At 43.7% G+C, this 21,218-nt stretch overlaps 1 protein-coding gene across 3 annotated transcripts in view; it reads right to left on the bottom strand.

Moving 5' to 3' along the window:
- The window catches only part of man2a1 (mannosidase, alpha, class 2A, member 1), a 198,463-nt gene that overhangs the window by 46,338 nt on the left and 130,907 nt on the right, over positions 1-21,218 (bottom strand). For all 3 annotated transcript variants that reach the window (XM_067982943.1, XM_067982942.1, XM_067982941.1), the window contains exon 16: positions 14,647-14,761. In XM_067982943.1, the coding sequence (XP_067839044.1) occupies positions 14,647-14,761 (115 nt within the window). The remainder of the gene's footprint in view (positions 1-14,646; positions 14,762-21,218) is intronic.

Raw genomic sequence — 21,218 nt, 5'->3', positions numbered from 1 at the left:
GTGAATGCAATATATTTAGGTTTTCCCATGGTTTTCGATACCATGCCATACAGATGATTAGCCCATAAGGTAGGAAGGCATGGAACAGTAGGCAAGCTTTGAGGTGGAGTGAAAATTAGTTAAACCAGAGAAAGCAATGGATGGTTGTGAATGGAGCTGCGTTGACATGGTAAATGGTCACTAGTGAGGTGCCACAGGGAATATAAACTAAATGACTCTAGGTAACAGGACACAACACTAAGTTCTGGGCATATTGGTGGACTGCTCACTGAACCCAACAGTGCAGTGTGGCAGTAGTAAGGAAAGCCAACCGGATCTTGGGATGTGTAACCAGAGGGATTGAGCAATCCCAGGAGGTGACTTGTATGATCACACCTAAAGTAGTATACAATTCCCGTCGGTACTACAAGAAGAATAGCCAGGCAATGGTGAGTGCAGAAAAGACATCTGAGCTGGGAGGAGAAGTTGAAAAGCTTAGGATTGTTTACTATAGAGAAGACTCAAGGGAGATATTATTCTGTATTCTTAAGGGAATAGATAAATTGAACCCCAGTAATACATTCAAGATTGCGACAAACTGTAAAATCAACAGATACTGGTTCAAGCTTAGAACGTGTACAAATAATTTAGATTTAACTACTTTAGGCAGAGGATGGTGAAAATGTGGAATGGACTGTCCAGGGTGGCAGATAGTGTGGAAACATTTGAGGGACATTTATACAAAAATTTGATGGAGTTGATGTTCGAACGTTGTTACTTTTTGGGACTATCCAGATGGACTGCAACCGTTTCCGGTCCTGTACTCTTCTATGTTCCTAAAATATTAACCTTGTCATAAGCAGATATTACAAAATAGAATTTTTCTTTATTGTTCTCCATTATATCAGCTCGCCAAAAGTTAATGTGTCCCAATAAGTCAAAATACTTTTGAATAACGAGAAAACACAAGCTAACCTGTGTTATCATAAACAATAAAGCATAAGTATACCTTTCTTATAAATAGGTCAAAAGATAGGCAGTCTTCATTTTTAATTAATTGTGCACCTGTGAGCAGGATTTCTATTTATTGTGAAGATATTTAATCATTTCTTCTGCAAAAGAAGTTTTCCCTAGATGGGAAGGTTTGCAACTCATTGCAACATGTCTTCAAGCTAGTTATTTTTTTAAAGCTCAACCATATTCTGTTTGCATTTGTGGAAAAGCCATTAGCTTTAATTCAAGAATTTTTTCAAAGGTCAAAGGCTTCTGGGTCATGGAAAGATAACTTGCTACATGGTTAATATTCACACAAAAAAAAATTGCCTCTGAGAAAAATTAAAACCATGCATCATGCCAAAATGTGCCTCTATCTGTCAGTATGTGAAAAGTTACATGATATTAAGGTAACCCATAGCAACCTATAAAAGTTGTCAGAAAATACAGCTTATTCATGTATAATAGTCGAATATAGCTGAAACAGTGCCAAGTAATTTATATCATAATTTAATTTTGCTCATCAATGGTAAGTTAAGAGGAACACTCCTTAGGAATACTCCTCAACAACTACGTTTATCATAATTTTGTACTATTTAACCTTTAATTACACTGCAAAACATCTACCACAACATAGCACTTGACATGCTAAATTTGTCATAAATACCACAAAATAAAGAGATAACAAGCAAGCTATTCCCATGTGGGAAAACTATGCACTGATCACTTTAGAGTTTTTTTTAAAAAAACTCATAATGTACATTTACACATTAGGGACCTGAAATTTCAATTGGGCCCTGAGCAGATCTGGATGGAATGCCAGATTGGAGATCACAAAATGTGGCAGAACAACATTGTGCCTGGATTCCACCCCATGGTTTTGGTCAGCCAAATTCCAGTGGTAGTGAGTGGGTAGTCATGGGCGGATCAAAGGGACCACGTGAAATTGATGCTGCCTGCTCATTATCATGAGTCACACGTGCGGCTAGCACTACCCGTGTCATAGAGTCATAGAGTCATAGAGTTATACAGCACGGATAGAGGCCCTTCGGCCCATCGTGTCTGCGCCGGCCATCAAGCCCAGTCTACTCTAATCCCATATTCCAGCATTTGGTCCGTAGCCTTGTATGCTATGGCATTTCAAGTGCTCATCCAAATGCTTCTTGAATGTTGTGAGGGTTCCTGCCTCCACAACCCTTTCAGGCAGTGAGTTCCAGACTCCAACCACCCTCTGGGTGAAAAAGTTCTTTCTCAAATCCCCTCTAAACCTCCCGCCTTTTACCTTGAATCTATGTCCCCTTGTTATAGAACCCTCAACGAAGGGAAAAAGCTCCTTAGTATCCATCCTATCTGTGCCCCTCATAATTTTGTACACCTCAATCATGTCCCCCCTCAGCCTCCTCTGCTCCAAGGAAAACAAACCCAATCTTCCCAGTCTCTCTTCATAGCTGAAGCGCTCAAGCCCTGGTAACATCCTGGTGAATCTCCTCTGCACCCTCTCCAAAGCGATCACATCCTTCCTGTAGTGTGGCGACCAGAACTGCACACAGTACTCCAGCTGTGGCCTAACCAGTGTTTTATACAGCTCCATCATAACCTCCTTGCTCTTATATTCTATGCCTCGGCTAATAAAGGCAAGTATCCCATATGCCTTCTTTACCACCTTATCTACCTGTTCCGCTGCCTTCAGGGATCTGTGAACTTGCACACCAAGATCCCTCTGACCCTCTGTCTTGCCTAGGGTCCTCCCATTCATTGTGTATTCCCTTGCCTTGTTAGTCCCTCCAAAGTGCATCACCTCGCACTTTTCCGGGTTAAATTCCATTTGCCACTGTTCCGTCCATCTGACCAACCCATCTATATCGTCCTGCAGACTGAGGCTATCCTCCTCGCTATTGACCACCCTACCAATTTTTGTATCATCAGCGAACTTACTGATCATACCTTTTACATTCATATCCAAGTCATTAATGTAGACCACAAACAGCAAGGGACCCAGCACCGATCCCTGTGGTACCCCACTGGCCACAGGCTTCCAGTCACAAAAACAACCTTCGACCATCACCCTCTGCCTTCTGCCACTAAGCCAGTTTTGTATCCAAAGTGCCAAGGCACCCTGGATTCCATGGGCTCGTACCTTCTTGACCAGTCTCCTGTGCGGGACTTTATCGAAGGCCTTACTGAAATCCATGTATACCACATCCACTGCGTTACCCTCATCCACACGCCTCGTCACCCCCTCAAAAAATCAAATTAGTCAGACATGATCTTCCCTTGACAAAGCCATGTTGACTATCCCTGATTAATCCTTGCTTCTCCAAGTGGAGACTAATTTTGTCCTTCAGAATTTTTTCTTATTGGTACTTATTGGCTGCGTGTCTGTTTGGGACTGGGAAATTGGGCTTGACTGATGCCACTTAAAGGAAACCAGCGGTACACACTGGCTGCAGACAGCTGGGAAACGTTTTCAAAGGGATAAAATGACTGGAAGAGGTACAGAGAGGGTGCCCAACTTCTCGGATGCAGCTTTGGAGGCACTGGTCCAGGCTGTTCACTCCCCCCTGCCGGGAAACAGAAAGTCCTCCAGGCAACAGTTCTGCCACCAGTAGGAAGAGATTTCTGAGGAGGTCAATGTCAGGAGTGTAGCTCCATGGCTGCAATGCAGTAAAACATTCAATGACCTCACCAGAGTTGTCATGTTAAGTATCTTACCTCTCATCACCTGCAGCCACACTACCCTCCACTGCTTCCTTTCACTCTCCTGCAAGCGCTGCACCACATTTCACTCCATTGCCTTCTCATCCTACTCACACACTCGCGCCTCCTAATCTCAACACTATTGCAATTCCCACTTCTCTACACCTCAGATCTTATATACAACATCTTCACTATTCGACTATGACAGGTACAATCTCAAAACACATCACAAGGCTGTCACTAACATGCTCCCTTCTTTCTTGGAGAAGGTTGCGCACAATGTGCTACTGGAGGCCTTGACCGGAGGAGGTCGAGCCCGCCTACACAACCTTTCCCCTCTGGAAGAAGACACGCTGCCATCATGGGCAGGGTGAATAGCAATGCTGGAGGAGACATAGCATGGGGTTTCTTCACACCTTATCCTCTATTTCCCTTCTTACTTCTATCTCACCCTTCACACTCAGAATGACAAATTGTAGCTGCTTTCAGCAGCCATTCATCTCTCTCTCTCTTCATACTAAAAGCTAACCCTTGTCCTACTCTTTCATTTCAGGTGCTGAAAATGTGGAAGCCCCTATGCCACTTCAGGAAGAGGAAGCCAGCCTTCCTAAAGATGCAGTGTCACTCGATCTGACCCTAACAAACAGCAGCTCAGAGACTGGCACCATCTTCGTAAATCTCCTCTGTACCCTCTCTAGTGCAATTGCATCTTTCCTGTAATGTGGCGATCAGAACTTTACACAGTACTCAAGCTGTGGCCTAACCAGCGTTTTATACAGTTCCAGCATAACCTCCCTGCTCTTATATTCTAAGCCTCGGCTAATAAAGGCAAGTATTTATTAGCCGAGGTTGTTGGAGGCCACTCATCTCAGCTCCAGGACACTGCTGCAGGAATTCCTCAGGGCAGTGTCCTAGGCCCAACCATCTTCAGCTGCTTCATCAATGACCTTCCCTCCATCATAATATCAGAAATGGGGATGTTCGCTGACGATTGCACAGTGGACAGTTCCATTTGCAACCCCTCAGATAATGAAGCAGTCCGTGCCCACATGCAGCAAGACCTTGACAACATCCAGGCTTGGGCTGATAAGTAGCAAGTAACATTCGCGTCAGGCAATGACCAACAAGAGAGAGTCTAACCACCTCCCCTTGACATTCAACGGCATTACCATCGCCAAATCCCCCACCATCAACATCCTGGGGGTCATCATTGACCAGAAACTTAACTGGACCAGCCATATAAATACTGTGGCTACAAGAGCAGGTTAGAGGTTGGGTATTCTGCGGCGACTGACTCACCTCCTGACTCCCCAAAGCCTTTCCACCATCTACAAGGCACAAGTCAGGAGTGTGATGGAATACTCTCCACTTGCCTGATGAGTGCAGCTCCAACAACACTCAAGAAGCTCGACACCATCCAGGACAAAGCAGCCCGCTTGATTGGCATCCCATCCACCACCCTAAACATTCACTCCCTTCACCACCAGCGCACCGTGGCTGCAGTGTGTACCATCCACGGGATGCACTCCAGAAACTCGCCAAGGCTTCTTCGACAGCACCTCCCAAACCCACGACCTCTACCACCTAGAAGGACAAGGGCAGCAGGCATATGGGAACAACACCACCTGCACGTTCCCCTCCTAGACACACACCATCCCGACTTGGAAATATATAGAAACATAGAAAATAGAAACAGGAGTAGGCCATTCGGCCCTTCGAGCCTGCTCCGCCATTCAATATGATCATGGCTGATCCTCTATCTCAATACCATATTCCCGCTCTCTCCCCATACCCCTTGTTGCCTTTTGTGTCTAGAAATCTATCTAGCTCCTTCTTAAATATATTCAGTGACTTGGCCTCCATAGCCTTGTGGTAGAGAATTTCACAGGTTCACCATCCTGAGTGAAGAAATTTCTCCTCATCTCAGTCCTAAATGTCCTAACCCGTATCCTGAGACTGTGACCCCTCGTTCTGGACCCTCCCAGCCAGGGGAAACATCCTCCATGCATCCAGTCTTTCTAGCCCTGTCAGAATTTTATATGTTTCAATGGGCAATAAATGCTGGCCTTGCCCGTGACGCCCACATCCCATGAACGAATATAAAAAAAATTTGATATGTCTTCTTAACCACCTTATCTACCTGTCCTGCTACCTTCAGGGATCTGTGGACATGCACTCCAAGGTCCCTCACTTCCTCTACACCTTTCAGTATCCTCCCATTTATTGTGTACTCCCTTGCCTTGTTTGCTCTCCTCAAATGCACTTCTCCGGATTGAATTCCATTTGCCACTTTTCTGCCTAACTGACCTGTGCATTTATGGCCCCGATTTTAGAATGGAGGCGGGATGGCAGCAGGGGGGTGAATGGGTGCGTGGGTAACCTGACTAACAAAATATGTCCATTTCGCACATGATCGCAAGTGAATTGGTGACACTTAACGTGGCTTCCGGGTTTGCCGTCCGAAAGCTGCGCAGCGCTGTCAACTGGAGGAGCTCTATTTGAAGGGCCATTGCTCCAAAGGCTTTTGCAAGAGCAAAGACCCAGAAATCACAATGCAGCAGGACAGGGGCAAGGCTGCTCCTAGGTTCAGTGACACCTCACTGCAGCAGCGACTGGGGTGAGGAGGAGGAGGGAAGTGTTTTACCCCGAGGACGGAAGGAAGTGCCCTGCCTCTGTCACCAAGAAGGGCTGGCTCGAGGTGGCAGAGGAGGTCACCAGCAGCAGCAACATCTCCCATACCTGGATCCTGTGCAGGACGCAGTTCAATGACCTAACTAGGTCAGTAAAAGTGAGTACACTTACTGATTCTCCTACATTCTGTCTTCCACATCACCGTTCCCCCCCCCCAAATCATTCCACACTGCCAAGACTACACCTCACACCCACTTAAGGCTCATCCTCAACTTACCTGCACTTCCTCACCTCCCCATTACTCACCCCACCACTACCACTCACCCCAGTTCTCATCCAATGTGATGGCTCTGTCTCATATTCACCCTCTGATGCACCTCTTTCACGGTCAGCCTCATCCAAAGCAATGCATTCATCGGTTGGCCACTTTACCATCACTCACTCACACGTCTGTTCTTTCTCCCCTTCTAGGAGAAGAGAGTGCAAAACGCACGCGAGAGGGCGAGGACTGGAGTGGGGGGGGGCCACAACAAGTAGTGGTCCTCACAGACGGGGAGCAGGAGGCACTGGAGATCAGCCGTACCTCGAGTGCCTGTCCGTCAGGGATAGCGAGACTGGCACCCCACAAACATCTGGCGACACAACTTTAACATTCAACACACACAATATGAATTGATGTTAAGAATGCTTGCCATGTTCAACACCTCAGTATGCTGATCGCAACATGACACGTCTGTGATGATGCTTAATATTGCCTTCTGTTCTCTTACAGGCCCTTCAACAACCGCAGTGATGGCAGAAGGCGATTCCTCGGAGAACCTGCCGGCCTCTGAAGGTTCACCGTCACATCATAGCGAGCCATCCACCAGCGCAGATACTCACACCTAGGTGGGTCCTGGTAGTGAGTTAGTTGGGTTGGTACCTGGTGAGTCACCACACACAAGTGAGCATGAGCAGAAACTGGTGGCAGGAGCAGCTGTGGAGAATCTGCGTTGGTGGGAGCACTCATCTCCAGGCTCTGTTCAGCTGGACGCAGATGCTGAACCCCGGGGGCCATCCTTTAAAAGGAGAATGTTCGAGGGACAGCAGTACATTTGTGAGGTACTGTAACAGGTGCCACGTGCGCTCTCCATAATAGCGCAGAGGATGGAGGAGTCCAACTCTTGCATGAGTGGAATGGTGGTACAGGTACGGGAAGTAATCTCTGAGATACTGTCACAGGGACGTGAGCAAGTGACTGAGATAATGTCGCAGGTAAGTGCGGGAATGTCTGCGACGGAGAGAAGGTTAGCCTCCATTGGGCTTCAAGCACGGCTCACAAATGAGTCCACTCAGGCCCTAACAACAGTCGTTCGGACTCAGGGTGAACAACATTCTGCCGCCTTAAACAGGCTGACAGATACTTTAGAAGTGGCCTTCCAACGCATCAAACATGTCCACGGGTGGTAGGAGTGATGTGGGCCTGGCCCAGGAGAGGGATGATGGCGAAAGGGGACATGGAAGTAGGGACGCCATTCAAAGCGCTCCTACATCTCACCTGTTGCCCTCCTCTCAACCCGTGCCCGCAATGCTGCCCCCTCTCCAGGTGGCCAAGTCTGCCCCTGCAGAGGTGCAAGTGGAGCAGTCTTTGGAGGGCCCCTCACGGGCTCCAAAACCCAGAGGGCATAGGCTGAAAGTATCTAAGCAGTCAGGGCATGAACATGAGCAACCTACCACTACCTCTGCTGCAGCCACAGGGGATGCAGCATGTAGAAGTAGTAGGAAGAGAAAGGCTAAGATTTTGTGAACACGAAAGCTATGCACAAGGGTGTCTGACAGAGGTTAATGTTTTTCATTTATATTTGGTTTATGTTAAAGTCACATTAAATGTTATCATTCTCACCCCTACTGTCACGTCTGGCCCATTCTTGACTGGCTTTTGTGACAGGGCCCTTTCATGAGGTTCACCATGAACGGCGACACTTGATGCCACCCATTGGGTCACTTTACAGTTGGTGTATGTGTAGTTGCAGGACTGTTTTGTGCAGGGAGGGGTGGCGAGGCTGGTGATGTTACTTGTCCTTGGATGTAGTGGTGAATGCAGCCATGGCATCCCCCATGCTGATGGTGTCAGTTTGAGGGGGTCCGAAAAGTTGGTAAATATGTGTGAACAGAAGAATAGTGAGTGGAAAGTAACAATTTTCAGTGAAAACACAAAGATATCCCAGCGAAAAGTTTGTCTGAAAGAACTGAGTGCCCGATTGCAATATCTCACCTTTTATTCCTATCTGTCAAACAAGCATGTGAATGTCCAACTGGCTGCTGGCTGAAACACGTCTGGTAGCACATGGAGTGTTTCGCACAGCACGGGAAACACACCGAGGATGTGTGAAAATTGGACCCCTGACTTAATGTGCACAAGATTAAGTACTTCAAGTACTAAATAACTATCTTAGCTGGCTTTAATTGCCGGTGGGACTTCCGCATTCGTGAGGCGCGTGCACCCAGACGCGTCAGTGGGGAACCAGAAGTCTGTGGGTTGGAGCCGGGTTCCGAACCCGCTCGGGATTTCCCCGATTTTCGGAGCCCCCCCTGCCCCCAGCTTCATTCCAAAATCGAGCCCGATATCTTCCTATAGTCTACAGCTTTCCTCCCCACTATCAACCACACGGCCAATTTATGTATCATCTGCAAACTTCTTAATCATGCCGCCTACATTTAAGTCCAAATCATTTATTCAGAAAAAGCATGGGACCTAGTACTGAGCCCTGCAGAATTCCACTAGAAACAGCCTTCCAGTCACAAAAACACCTGTCGACCATTACCCTTTGCTTCCTGCTACTGAGCCAATTTTGGATCCAACTTGCCACTCTCCCTTGGATCCCATGGGCTTGTACTTTTTTGACAGTCTGCCATGTGGGACCTTGTCAAAAGCCTTGCTAAAATCCATGTAATCTACATCAAATGCACTACCCTCATCGACCCTCCTTGTTACCTCCTCAAAAAATTCAATCAAGTTAGTCAGACACGACCTTCCTTTAACAAATCCATGCTGACTGTCCTTGATTACTCCATGCCTTTCTAAGTGACGGTTTATCCTGTCCCTCAGAATTGATTCCAATAATTTGCCCACCACTGAGGTTAGACTGACTGGCCTGTAATTACTCAGTCTATCCCTTGCTCCCTTTTTAAACAATGGTACAACGTTAGCAGTCCTCCAATCCTTCGGCACCACATCTGTATCCAGTGGGGATTGGAAAATGATGGTCAGACCACCTCTCTGGTCTTCACATGGTGAATCACCGGCACAAGTGTGCAGGAGTTAGAGCAGGGGGATAGGATGACGCAGGTGCCAGCTTGCCGGGGGTCAAGATGACGTAATAGCTGTGCAATAGAGGACTCAGATGCTGACTTTGAGGGCCCAGGTTACCGAAGAAGGCTAATGGGCATACACCAGGAAATGCTAGGTGCACTGGGCAGAGTGCTTGCACGCAATGGCTCAGAGCATGGAGGAATCCAGCTCCCATTTAGGTCAGGGTTTCATATAGAGCATGGAGACCATTCTGTTCAACATGGACCGAGTGGTCAGCTCCATGAACCAACAGTGGTGCCCACCATGATGGAGTCTGCTGACAGCTTCCATGGCAGCTTACACTGCTGCCATGGATGCTCAGATGGCTGCCATCTTGGCTCTGAAGGCCACTGTTGACAGGGGCTTCCACAGTGTCACACCACTTGGAGTGCTGAGGTGCAGTCCTAGGAGATTGGTCTTGGCGCCATGTGAGAGGCACCCGCTGTCCTCTCTCAGAACGACAGCATGCCTGCTCCCCCACCAACCACTCTGCCAATTGGTGCCACATAGCTAGCTGGGTCAGACTGCCCTGGCCCACGCTGAGATGCTGTAGGTACAGCCACACCCCAAGGCTCACAACTGCTTGAGGTCACTCATCACAGCGATCTGAAGTGTCCTCAATGGAAGCTGAGCAGCCTCCCACTCTCAAGCTGTAGCCACTGGGGATTCACTTTGTAGGAGTACTAAGATAGGTCAATGAGCACATAAGACAGGCACTAAGGGGTTGCACAAGGGTAATTCTTAATTATTATTATACACAAATAAAAATGAGTTGTTGCGGTGGGGGGTGGGGGGTGGGGTCTGTGTTGTGCTTTGTGTGGACAACGATTTCCTGGAATCCTGGCTTTTTTTCTCTGCTGGCTACTCTTCCTTTTAGAGAAAGTTTTGGAGTGCTCTCAATATGAGGGTGAGCTTCGGTCTCTGGTGTTTTGAATCTGAATTCTTAACTGATTCTGGAATTCCCCAGAGTGGTGGATGAATTTTATCCCAGTAAATTGAATGTTTATAGGGTTTGTGACATCATTATCAAAGTGAATGTTGTTTCACTGTATATTTGCTTAGATTTCTTGCGTACATATACATGATATATTGTTTCTTATATGCGAAATCATTAATTCTTCTACTGCTGGAAGAAGTATTAATCAGGAAATAGTCGGGGCGTGTAATAAGGGAACAGCTATAATTATGGGGGATTTTAACTATCATATTAACTGGACAAATCAAATTGGGCAGGGCAGCCTTGAGGAAGAGTTTATTGAGTGTATTAGGGATGGATTTCTTGAGCAGTATGTAACTGATCCTACAAGGGGGAAAGCAACCTTGGACCTGGTCCTGTGCAATGAGCCAGGATTAATTAATCATGTCCTAGTTAAGGATCCCCTTGGAATGAGTGACCATAACATGGTTACATTCCATATCCAATTAGAGGGTGAGAAGGTTGGTTCTCAAACAAGCGTACTGAGCTTGAATAAAGGAGACTATGATGGTATGAGAGCGGAATTGATTAAAGTGGACTGGGAAAATAGATTAAAGGGTAAGACGGTACATGAACAGTGGTGTTCATTTAAGGAGTTATTTTACAACTTTCAAAATAAATATATTCCACTGAGGAAAAAAGGGTGTAAAAGAAATGACAGCCATCCGTGGCTAAGTAAAGAAATCAAGGATAGTATTCGACTAAAAACAAGGACATATAAGGTAGCCAAACTTAGTGGGAGGATAGAAGATTGGGAAGTCTTCAAAAGACAGCAAAAAGTAACGAAAGGATTGATTAAGAGAGGGAAGATAGATTATGAAAATAAATTAGCAAAAAATATAAAAACAGATAGCAAGAGTTTCTACAGTTATATAAAAAGAAAAAGGGTGGCTAAGGCAAACGTAGGTCCCTTAGAGGATGAGACCGGGAAATTAATGGTGGGAAACATGGAGATGGCAAAACTGCTGAACAAATATTTTGTTTCAGTCTTTACGGTAGAGGACACTAAGAATATCCCAACAGTGGACAAACCGGGGGCTCTAGGGGGAGAGGAGCTAAATACGATTAAAATCACTAAGGAATTGGTACTCAGTAAATTAATGGGACTCAAGGCGGATAAATCCCCTGGACCTGATGGCTTACATCCCAGGGTCTTGAGGGAAGTGGCAGTAGGGATTGTGGATGCTTTGGTAATAATTTTCCAAAATTCTCTGGACTCGGCAAAGGTCCCAGCAGATTGGATAACTGCTAATGTAACACCGTTATTTAAAAAGGGTAGTAGGCAGAAGGCTGGAAATTATAGACCAGTTAGCCTAACATCTGTGGTGGGTAAAATTTTGGAGTCTATTATTAAGGAGACAGTAGCGGAACATTTGGATAAACATAATTTAATAGGACAAAGTCAGCATGGCTTTACGAAGGGGAAGTCATGTCTGACAAATTTGCTTGAGTTCTTTAGAATCATAGAAGTTACAACATGGAAACAGGCCCTTCGGCCCAACATGTCCATGTCGCCCAGTTTATACCACTAAGCTAGTCCCAATTGCCTGCACTTGGCCCATATCCCTCGATACCCATCTTTGAGGATATAATGTACAGAGTGGATAAAGGGGAACCAGTGGATGTAGTGTATTTAGACTTCCAGAAGGCATTCGACAAGGTGCCACATAAAAGATTATTGCTCAAGATAAAGAATCACTGGATTGGGGGTAATATTCTGGCATGGGTGGAGGATTGGTTATCGAACAGGAAGCAGAGAGTTGGGATAAATGGTACATTCTCGGACTGGCAACCAGTAGCCAGTGGTGTTCCGCAGGGGTCGGTGCTGGGTCCCCAACTCTTTACAATCTATATTAACGATTTGGAGGAGGGGACTGAGTGTAACATATCAAAGTTTGCAGATGATACAAAGATGGGAGGGAAAGTAGAGAGTGAGGAGGACATAAAAAACCTACAAGGGGATATAGACAGGCTGGGTGAGTGGGCGGAGATTTGGCAGATGCAATACAATGTTGGAAAATGTGAGGTTATGCACTTTGGCAGGAAAAATCGGAGAGCAAGTTATTATCTCAATGGCGAGAAACTGGAAAGTACTGCAGTACAAAGGGATCTGGGGGTCCTAGTGCAAGAAAATCAAAAGGTTAGTATGCATGTGCAGCAGGTGATCAAGAAGGCCAACGGAATGTTGGCTTTTATTGCTCGGGGGATAGAATATAAAAACAGGGAGGTATTGCTGCAGTTATATAAGGTATTAGTGAGACTGCACCTGGAATACTGCATACAGTTTTGGTGTCCATACTTAAGAAAAGACATACTTGCTCTCGAGGCAGTACAAAGAAGGTTCACTCGGTTAATCCCGGGGATGAGGGGGCGGACGTATGAGGAGAGGTTGAGTAGATTGGGACTCTACTCATTGGAGTTCAGAAGAATGAGAGGCGATCTTATTGAAACATATAAGATTGTGAAGGGGCTTGATTGGGTGGATGCGGTAAGGATGTTCCCAAGGATGGGTGAAACTAGAACGAGGGGGCATAATCTTAGAATAAGGGGCTGCTCTTTCAAAACTGAGATGAGGAGAAACTTCTTCACTCAGAGGGTGGTAGGTCTGTGGAATTTGCTGCCCCAGGAAGCTGTGGAAGCTACATCATTAAATAAATTTAAAACAGAAATAGACAGTTTCCTAGAAGTAAAGGGAATTAGGGGTTACGGGGAGCGGGCAGGAAATTGGACATAATTTTAGATTTGAGGTTAGGACCAGATCAGCCACGATCTTATTGAATGGCGGAGCAGGCTCGAGGGGCCGAATGGCCTACTCCTGCTCCTATTTCTTATGTTCTTATGTTCTTGCAACAGGTATCATCCACACGTTGTCAGATCAGTACTGTGCATGTTGCAGTGGATGATCTTTCTTGGACCACCTTCCTCTGCTATTTCTCTTGGTATAAAGGGTACATTCTGATCAAGGATCCTGTTTGTTTTGACTATGTGTCAAAAAAATAAGAATAGGGTGGCACTGAATTATGTTCCATTCTAGCAGGTGACTGAGGGTGTTGGCAGGATGGTATCTGGAATGTAAATGATGTTGCTAAGAATGAAAATGATCCTATAGGAAGACAATCTTTCTCACATCACAGGAGATTGACCAAACAGTACAAACTGGGAAATAAAGAGAGGACCCCTTGTATAGGCTCTTGCACTCTAGCCACTAGCATGACCTATCAAAGTGGAAATCTTCAACACCTTTTAGGTCTAAGCAACAATTCTTTGAAAAGGTGTGAGGATTATTCAATTTTGCAATTGGTCTCACTCAAAATTTGCTTCAAATTTGATTTAGAACTTTACCTTCAAACCCCATGACTTAGTGTTAAAGTTTCCTATCTGCCAGGTAATTGAAAATGCATTCCACAACAGATTTACCCAGTTTTTGTTTAAGATCATCTCAATCACCACTCTGACCCATAAGCTATAAAGAGCTGGTGAGACATCCAAAGACACCTAACACAGTCTGGATTTAAAAAAAACTGAAGCTCTACAGATATCTATACAATTAGATGATATTGCAACTCAGATGGTCAAGGGTGGCATGAGGATGAAAATAAGAAACTATTTTTGACCAGAACCTAAGGTATTACCCAAGTTTAATGGGACAGGGCTGTTCAATCAGTAGTGCCTAAAGCTTGCTAACCTGCTGAATTGAAACCAAGTCTACCAGCAAAACAATATTCCTAGGCAGAAATCCAAGTTGTTTAGAATCAAGATTGTTGAGAAGGATTGGGAGACAGAATTTAATACTTCTGTTAAAGGTCAAATGTAAACCAGCTAATTCTACTCCTTCACCATAATATTCCTTACCTTTGACTCCAACAGCTATTTTTTCTTTATGTTACGGAACCATAAATACAGCAAGGCCTCACCTAGTCTCCATCATTGTTCTTACGCATTTTGTAAGAAATGTAATTATGGCAGAAGACAATAGCAGTTTTGGAGTTCTCAAAAAAAAGACATTTATTATAGGAGGCAGAACTGTAGCTGTTCTTACCATGCACATTGCTGAGCCGTACTGAGTGTGTGAAGTGCTGGTAGATGCAAACCACCTCTGCAAAAAGTGGGCCACGAGTTATTCTCAAAATAGGAGATTCCGAAGAAACGTATGGCTGTAAGAGAAGATTCAAATAATTAAAATTAGTGAATTTCGATTTATTACTAAACAGTATTCCAGGATACATTAAATTCCATGTCTTTTTTAAAGATTCATTTATTGTCACCCATTCCATCCTTGTGCTTAATGGAGAACTGCAAATAAAGATTATGTAACAGGAGGACAAAAAAAACTTGGAAAAATTATTCAAGGGCAGGGAGCATCTGTATTGATAAATATGTGATATTTTTCCATAAAGTCATCTCCTCCTTCCATGGATGATAAAGCTCAGAGATAATACACCACAATAAGTGTCTATAACTTAAGCTGTCTCTTTGATGAACTGAGTGTTTGTATTTAAAACATTTGTGATTAAGCCTCATGCACAAACCTGAAATAGCATTTATAGCTAACTGCTTGATCTATAGAAGGAAGAAAATTATCAACAGTTCTGATGCAATTTTGGCCTGCAATCATTTAAATAACATTTATACAATTGTTCGTATGTTTTTGAGGAATCTTAATATAATGCTCACAAAATTTTGGACCTTTCACAAGATAAACATGGATGTGGAATATGGATGAGGGCATTCGGTCCTTTCAAGCTCATTCATCCAGAAAAACTTAAAACATCAAACTGTTTATTAAATATATTCTTAAACTGTTTCAGAGTTCTGCCTCCTTTACTATACCCAGAAATCCATTCCATGTGTTGATTGCTCTGTTTGAAGAATTTGCTGATACCAGTTTTAAATTTGTCTATCGCTGGCTGATACATGCATACCTTGTCCCACTATCACAGTTTAGTTTCAATGGGGCTGAAATTCGGCGGTGGTTCCATCAGTCTCCCACCATTACTCCAGTGAGAGACTGGCAGACCAGCCATGGAATTTCAGCCCCAATGTGGCTATTCTGTCTTTTTTGCTCAAACTGTTTATACTACATGTCAGACACCGGGAGCTCAATACTACAGAAAGCCTAAAGGAGTATAGAAAGTGTAGGGGTGAAATTAAAAAAGAAATTAGGAAAGCAAAGAGAGGGCATGAAAAAATATTGCCAAGTAAGATCAAGGAAAACCCAAAGATGTTTTATAAATACATTAAGAGCAAGAGGATAACTAAGGAAAGAATAGGGCCTATTAGAGACTAAAAAAGTAACCTATGTGTAGAGGTGGAAGATGTTGGTATGGTTCTTAATGAATACTTTGCGTCTATCGTCACAAAAGAGAAGGACAATGCAAACATTGTAGTTAAGGAGAAGGAGTGTGAAATATTGGATGGCATAAACATAGTGAGAGAGGAAGTATTAAGGGGATTAGCATCTTTGAAAGTAGATAAATCACCAGGCCTGGATGAAATGTATCCCAGGCTGTTAAAAGAAGCAAGGGAGGAAATAGCAGAGGCTCTGACCATCATTTTCCAATCCTCCCTGGATTCAGGTGTGGTGCCGGAGGATTGGAGGACTGCTAACATTGTGCGGTGTTTAAATAGGGAGAGAGGGATAGGCCGAGTAATTCAGGCCAGTCAGTCTAACCTCAGTGGTGGGCAAATTATTGGAATCAATTCTGAGGGACAGAATAAACCATCACTTAGAAAGGCATGGAGTAATCAAGAACAGTCAGCATGGATTTGTTAAGGGAAGGTCATGTCTGACTAACTTGATTGACTTTTTTGAGGAGGTAACAAGGAGGGTCGATGAGGGTAGTGCGTTTGATGTAGTCTACATGAATTTTAGGAAGTCTTTTGACAAGGTCTCACATGGCAGACTGGTCAAAAAAGTACAAGCCCATGGGATCCAAAAATGGCTCAGTGGCAGGAAGCAAAGGGTAATAGTCAACGGGTGTTTTTGTGACTGGAAGGCTGTTTCCAGGGGGGTTCCACAGGGCTCAGTACTAGGTCCCTTGCTTTTTGTGATATATATTAATGATTTGGACTTAAATGTAGGGGGTATGATTAAGAAGTTTGCAGATGATACAAAAGTTGGCCGTGTGGTTGATAGTGAGAAGGTAAGCTATAGACTGCAGGAAGATATCAATGGACTGGGCAGGTGGGCAGAAAAGTGGCAAATGGAATTCAATCTGGAGAAGTGTGAGGTAATGCATTTGGGGAGGGCAAACAAGGCAAGGGAATACACGATAAATGGGAGGATACTGAGAGGTGTAGAAGAAGTGAGGGACCTTGGAGTGCATGTCCACAGGTTCCTGAAGGTAGCAGGACAGATGGTTGAGAAGGCATATGGGATACTTTCCTTTATTAGCCAAGGCATAGAATATAAGAGCAAGGAGGCTATGCTAGAACTGTAAAAAACACTAGTTAGGCCACAGCTTGAGTACTGCGTACAGTTCTGGTCACCACATTACAGGAAGGATATAATTGCACTAGAAAGGGTACAGAGGAGATTTATGAGGATGTTGCCAGGACTGGAGAATTTTAGCTATGAGGAAAGACTGGATAGGCTGGGGTTGTTTTCTTTGGAACAGAGGAGGCTGAAGGGTGATTTAATTGAGGTGTATAAAACTATGAAGGGCCTAGATAGAGTGGATATGAAGGACTTATTTCCCTTAGCAGAGAGGTCAATAACCAGGAGCCAAAGATTTAAAGTGATTGGTAGAAGGATTAGAGGGCAGCTGAGGAAAAAAAATTTCACCCAGGGGTGGTGGGGGTCTGGAACTCACTGCCTGAAAGGGTGGTAGAGGCAGAAACCCTAATCACATTTAAAAAGTATTTGGTTATGCACTTGAAGTGCCATAACCTACAAGGCTAAGGACCAAGTGCTGGAAAGTGGGATTAAGCTGGGTGGCTCATTTTCGGCCAGCGCAGACACGATGGGCTGAATGGCCTCCTTCTGTGCTGTAAATTTTCTGTGATTCTACTACAATATAAATACTTGATGAAATATTGTTGTAAATGACTAAACAGTTAAAACAAAACAGCTCACAAAAGAGACAAAAACAAAACTTGAAAACAATTTTTTGAATGCAATTTATACTACAAGACAATTGTGAGTCTGTAAACAAAGTGATAGATCTGCTTGGTTGTTGCAATTTCTGCTTTGGTTACTTTTAGTTCAGACTTTAAAACAGTTTCCAAGTTTGAAGGAGAAAAAAAATATTTTTTGTGATTTGACCTGCCCAGTTTTAATCTAAATTTATCTTACAATCATAGAATCTTACAACACAGAAGGGGGCCATTCGGCCTAGCGTGCCTGTGCCTGTGGGACTAATTGGATCGTTCTTTGGAAGAACTATCCAATTAGTCCCACACCTCTTCTCTTTCCCCACAGCCCTGCAACTTTTTCCTTTATAAGTATATATCTGATTCCCTTTTGAAAGTTACTATTAAATCTGCTTTCACCACTCTTTCAGGCAGATCATTACCACTTGCTGCGTAAAAACATTTCATCTCATCTCCCCCCTGGTTCTTTTGCCAATTATCTCAAATCTCTGTCCTCTGGCTACTGACCCTCCTGCCAGTGAAAAGTTTCTCCCCATCTACACTATCAAAACCCTTCATAATTTTGAACACCTCTATTAAACCTTCCCTGCTCTCAGGAGAAAAATCCCAGCTTCTCTCGTCTCGCCACATAACCAGAGTCCCTCATCCCTGGTGCCATTCTGGAAATCCCCTCTGCACCCTCTCCAAAGCATTCATACCCTTCCTATAGTGGGGTGCCCTATAGTGTAGGAAATCTTGTGAGAGCAAGATTTATATCCAGTTCTTACATGTTAGTCATTTCTTTTAAATTGAAACAGAATCTGCATTAATCAGAAATATAGGCTGTGTCCATAAGATTATGTTTACTCATAATTGTGAACATCAACAACAATGTTTCCAGTGATGAATTTTATTACATGGTCCTGTATGCTATTTGCTAACAATTCTATTTGTCTACGGACTGTCAAAATCTTTTGCTGTGCTGGCATAACATATTCCAAATAACCTTCACTGAAATCTGCTTAATTCTTCTACAAATATCCTCAGATAACATCTATGTACAAAATTTAAGTTAAAAACTTGATAATTGCAGTCAACAGCAATTATACCAAGTTATGGTTTTCAAAAAATTATAATTTTAAATCTGTAATAGCAATATTTTATAGTAGAGCTGCAAAGTCAGAGGAGCGGCTGCACTGCCCACCCAAAGGAACCATTTTTAAGGTTCGGGCCTCATTTAAATGCCGCCATTGAGCTGCGGGTGCCAAACGTGCATCCTACGCTGAGCTTGGCAACAGGTCGGGCGCGCAGGGAGTGGGGCTAACAAAGCCCAGCAGTGGGTCGGAGTTTTTTTTTCCCAAGGGAACACCCCTGCTCTTCCTGGCCCCATAAAAATAAAAATTTTAAATTTCTTTGGCCATTTTTTGGGCAGCCTCCAGCGGGCCCTTTAAGGACCACTGGTTAGGCATTTCAACACCTGGTACAAATAAACAAGTATATAGGATGTATGCTCCGCCCATTTGTCCCTGAAAATTGCAGTCGGGGTCCTACAATCAGCATATTTAAACAGCTTCCCACCAGAAATAGCCAGGCGTGCTGTTGTGCTCATTTACAGGCCCACCTGAAAATTGCATCAAGTTGGGCATCTAAGGGGCAGCTAAGATGGCCTCCCTGCAATTTACAACTACCAGCTGCCCGTTTTTCAGATGAGAAACAGGCAGGCGGCAGTTGAAAATCACCCCAAATGTCCCACTGTGATGATTCTACCAGGTGGAACAGGTGACTTTTCTGTTCATGTGTTATGCGGTCAAATCCATGAATTGTTTAAATCCCTCATACCACATCAGGGTACATTTCGTATGCACAAGGTACCTATCAGGGTTTGTGAAGTGCTGTCTCTGCTAACAAAAGATTTTCTTTTCTGGATAAAGTATATAAAAATAGGCCAGAGAAAATCACATTCTATGCTCAAATTCAAATGTTGTATCTTTGTGTCAAGACATCATGAAATACAGATTAATCATTAAAAGTTATATGAATTACAAATTCAACCAAAGGCTTTTGTAATAACATGCACAGAGGAGTAATCTATAGTAAAGTCTTATATTTTTATTTTGCCTTCACCCTCTCTTTTCCTTCACCATTGCTGTATCCATGGCATAAATCCTCCAGTCATGAGGATAGGATGCTGAGCAACAGCCCAAAAGGAGAAACATAGAAACATAGAAAATAGGAGCAAGAGTAGGCCATTCGGCCCTTCGGGCCTGCTGCACCATTCAAAATGATCATGGCTGATCATCTAACTCAGTATTCTGTTCCCGCTTTTTCCCCATATCCCTTGATCCCTTTAGCATTAAGAAATATATCTATCTCCTTCTTGAATACATCTAATGACTTGGCCTCCACTGCCTTCTGTAGTCGAGAATTCCACAGGTTCACCACCCACTGAGTGAAGAAATTTCTCCTCATCTCGGTTCTAAATGGCATACCCCGTATCCTGAGACTGTGACCCCTGGTTCTGGACTCCCCAGCCATCGGGAACATCCTCGATATTCTTCATAACAGTTTCCCTTATCCTCCCCAACCAATTCCCTATGAAATTAGATTTATCCAATGCCATGAAAAATTCCATTTGGCAATCAGACCTAGTAATGGCAAACTCTGGACAATGTGAGCAGACATGTTTAAGTGTCAAATGCTTTTCCTGATAAGATTTGGAGGCCGGTGCTTCTTCTGCTAAGACTATCAAACTGTCAATTATAGTTGTTGCTTGTCCAGTTACTTACCTACAAAAACCTCAAGTCAGCTACTATAATTTATGCAAAGCAGTTTTTAACTTTCTGTTGTAAGTTTAAATCATAAAAAGCAATGCATATATAAGTGATTTAAAGGAAGTTTGTTCTGTCTCATGGGATTATCTCACTGGTACATGTATGGTTCTCTGTTCATACAATGATGGATTAATCTTAGTTGTTAAAACTTGATCTGTATAGAGGAAGACAAATTCAAAACAGTGTTGTTTATCATCACATCAACTATGCTTAGTGACAGAATTTGCAGTGACTGTGACCTACAACAGAAGAAAAAAGGAGCACAATAAATGTTCACAAATATATATAATTGCTACATGACAGATTTGTTTAATATTTTAAGCTTTTTCTAAAAGCCCTTTTCAGTTCAGCATGGATTTTAAATCCAATGGCACTAATAAAGAATTTGAGACCTGTAAATTTAGTATGACTGAAATTATCTAAGCGTTTTGAAATTATCTGCAAAACAGATTGATCTAATTTTTCCAAGCTCCTTTCTTTTTCAATGCAAAACAACTTTAAAAAGAGCAATGACAGAAAGGATTCAGAGACTTCAAAATGTTTTAATGAGTGAAAAACAGTTAACCCTTTACTTTCATTGGGAGATTTTGGTTACCCATAAACGACAGTCACTTTTAACAAGTTTTTTTTTGTAGTGAGTGCAAAGAGTCAATGGGCGTCATTTTAGCACCCGCTATCGGGTGCGTTCCTAGCGGGGGGGCTCCGAAAA

Source organism: Heptranchias perlo, chromosome 4 (assembly GCF_035084215.1).
Source record: "Heptranchias perlo isolate sHepPer1 chromosome 4, sHepPer1.hap1, whole genome shotgun sequence".
In the NCBI taxonomy this organism is placed as follows: Eukaryota; Metazoa; Chordata; class Chondrichthyes; order Hexanchiformes; family Hexanchidae; genus Heptranchias; species Heptranchias perlo.
This window is presented reverse-complemented; position numbering and strand designations above follow the sequence as displayed.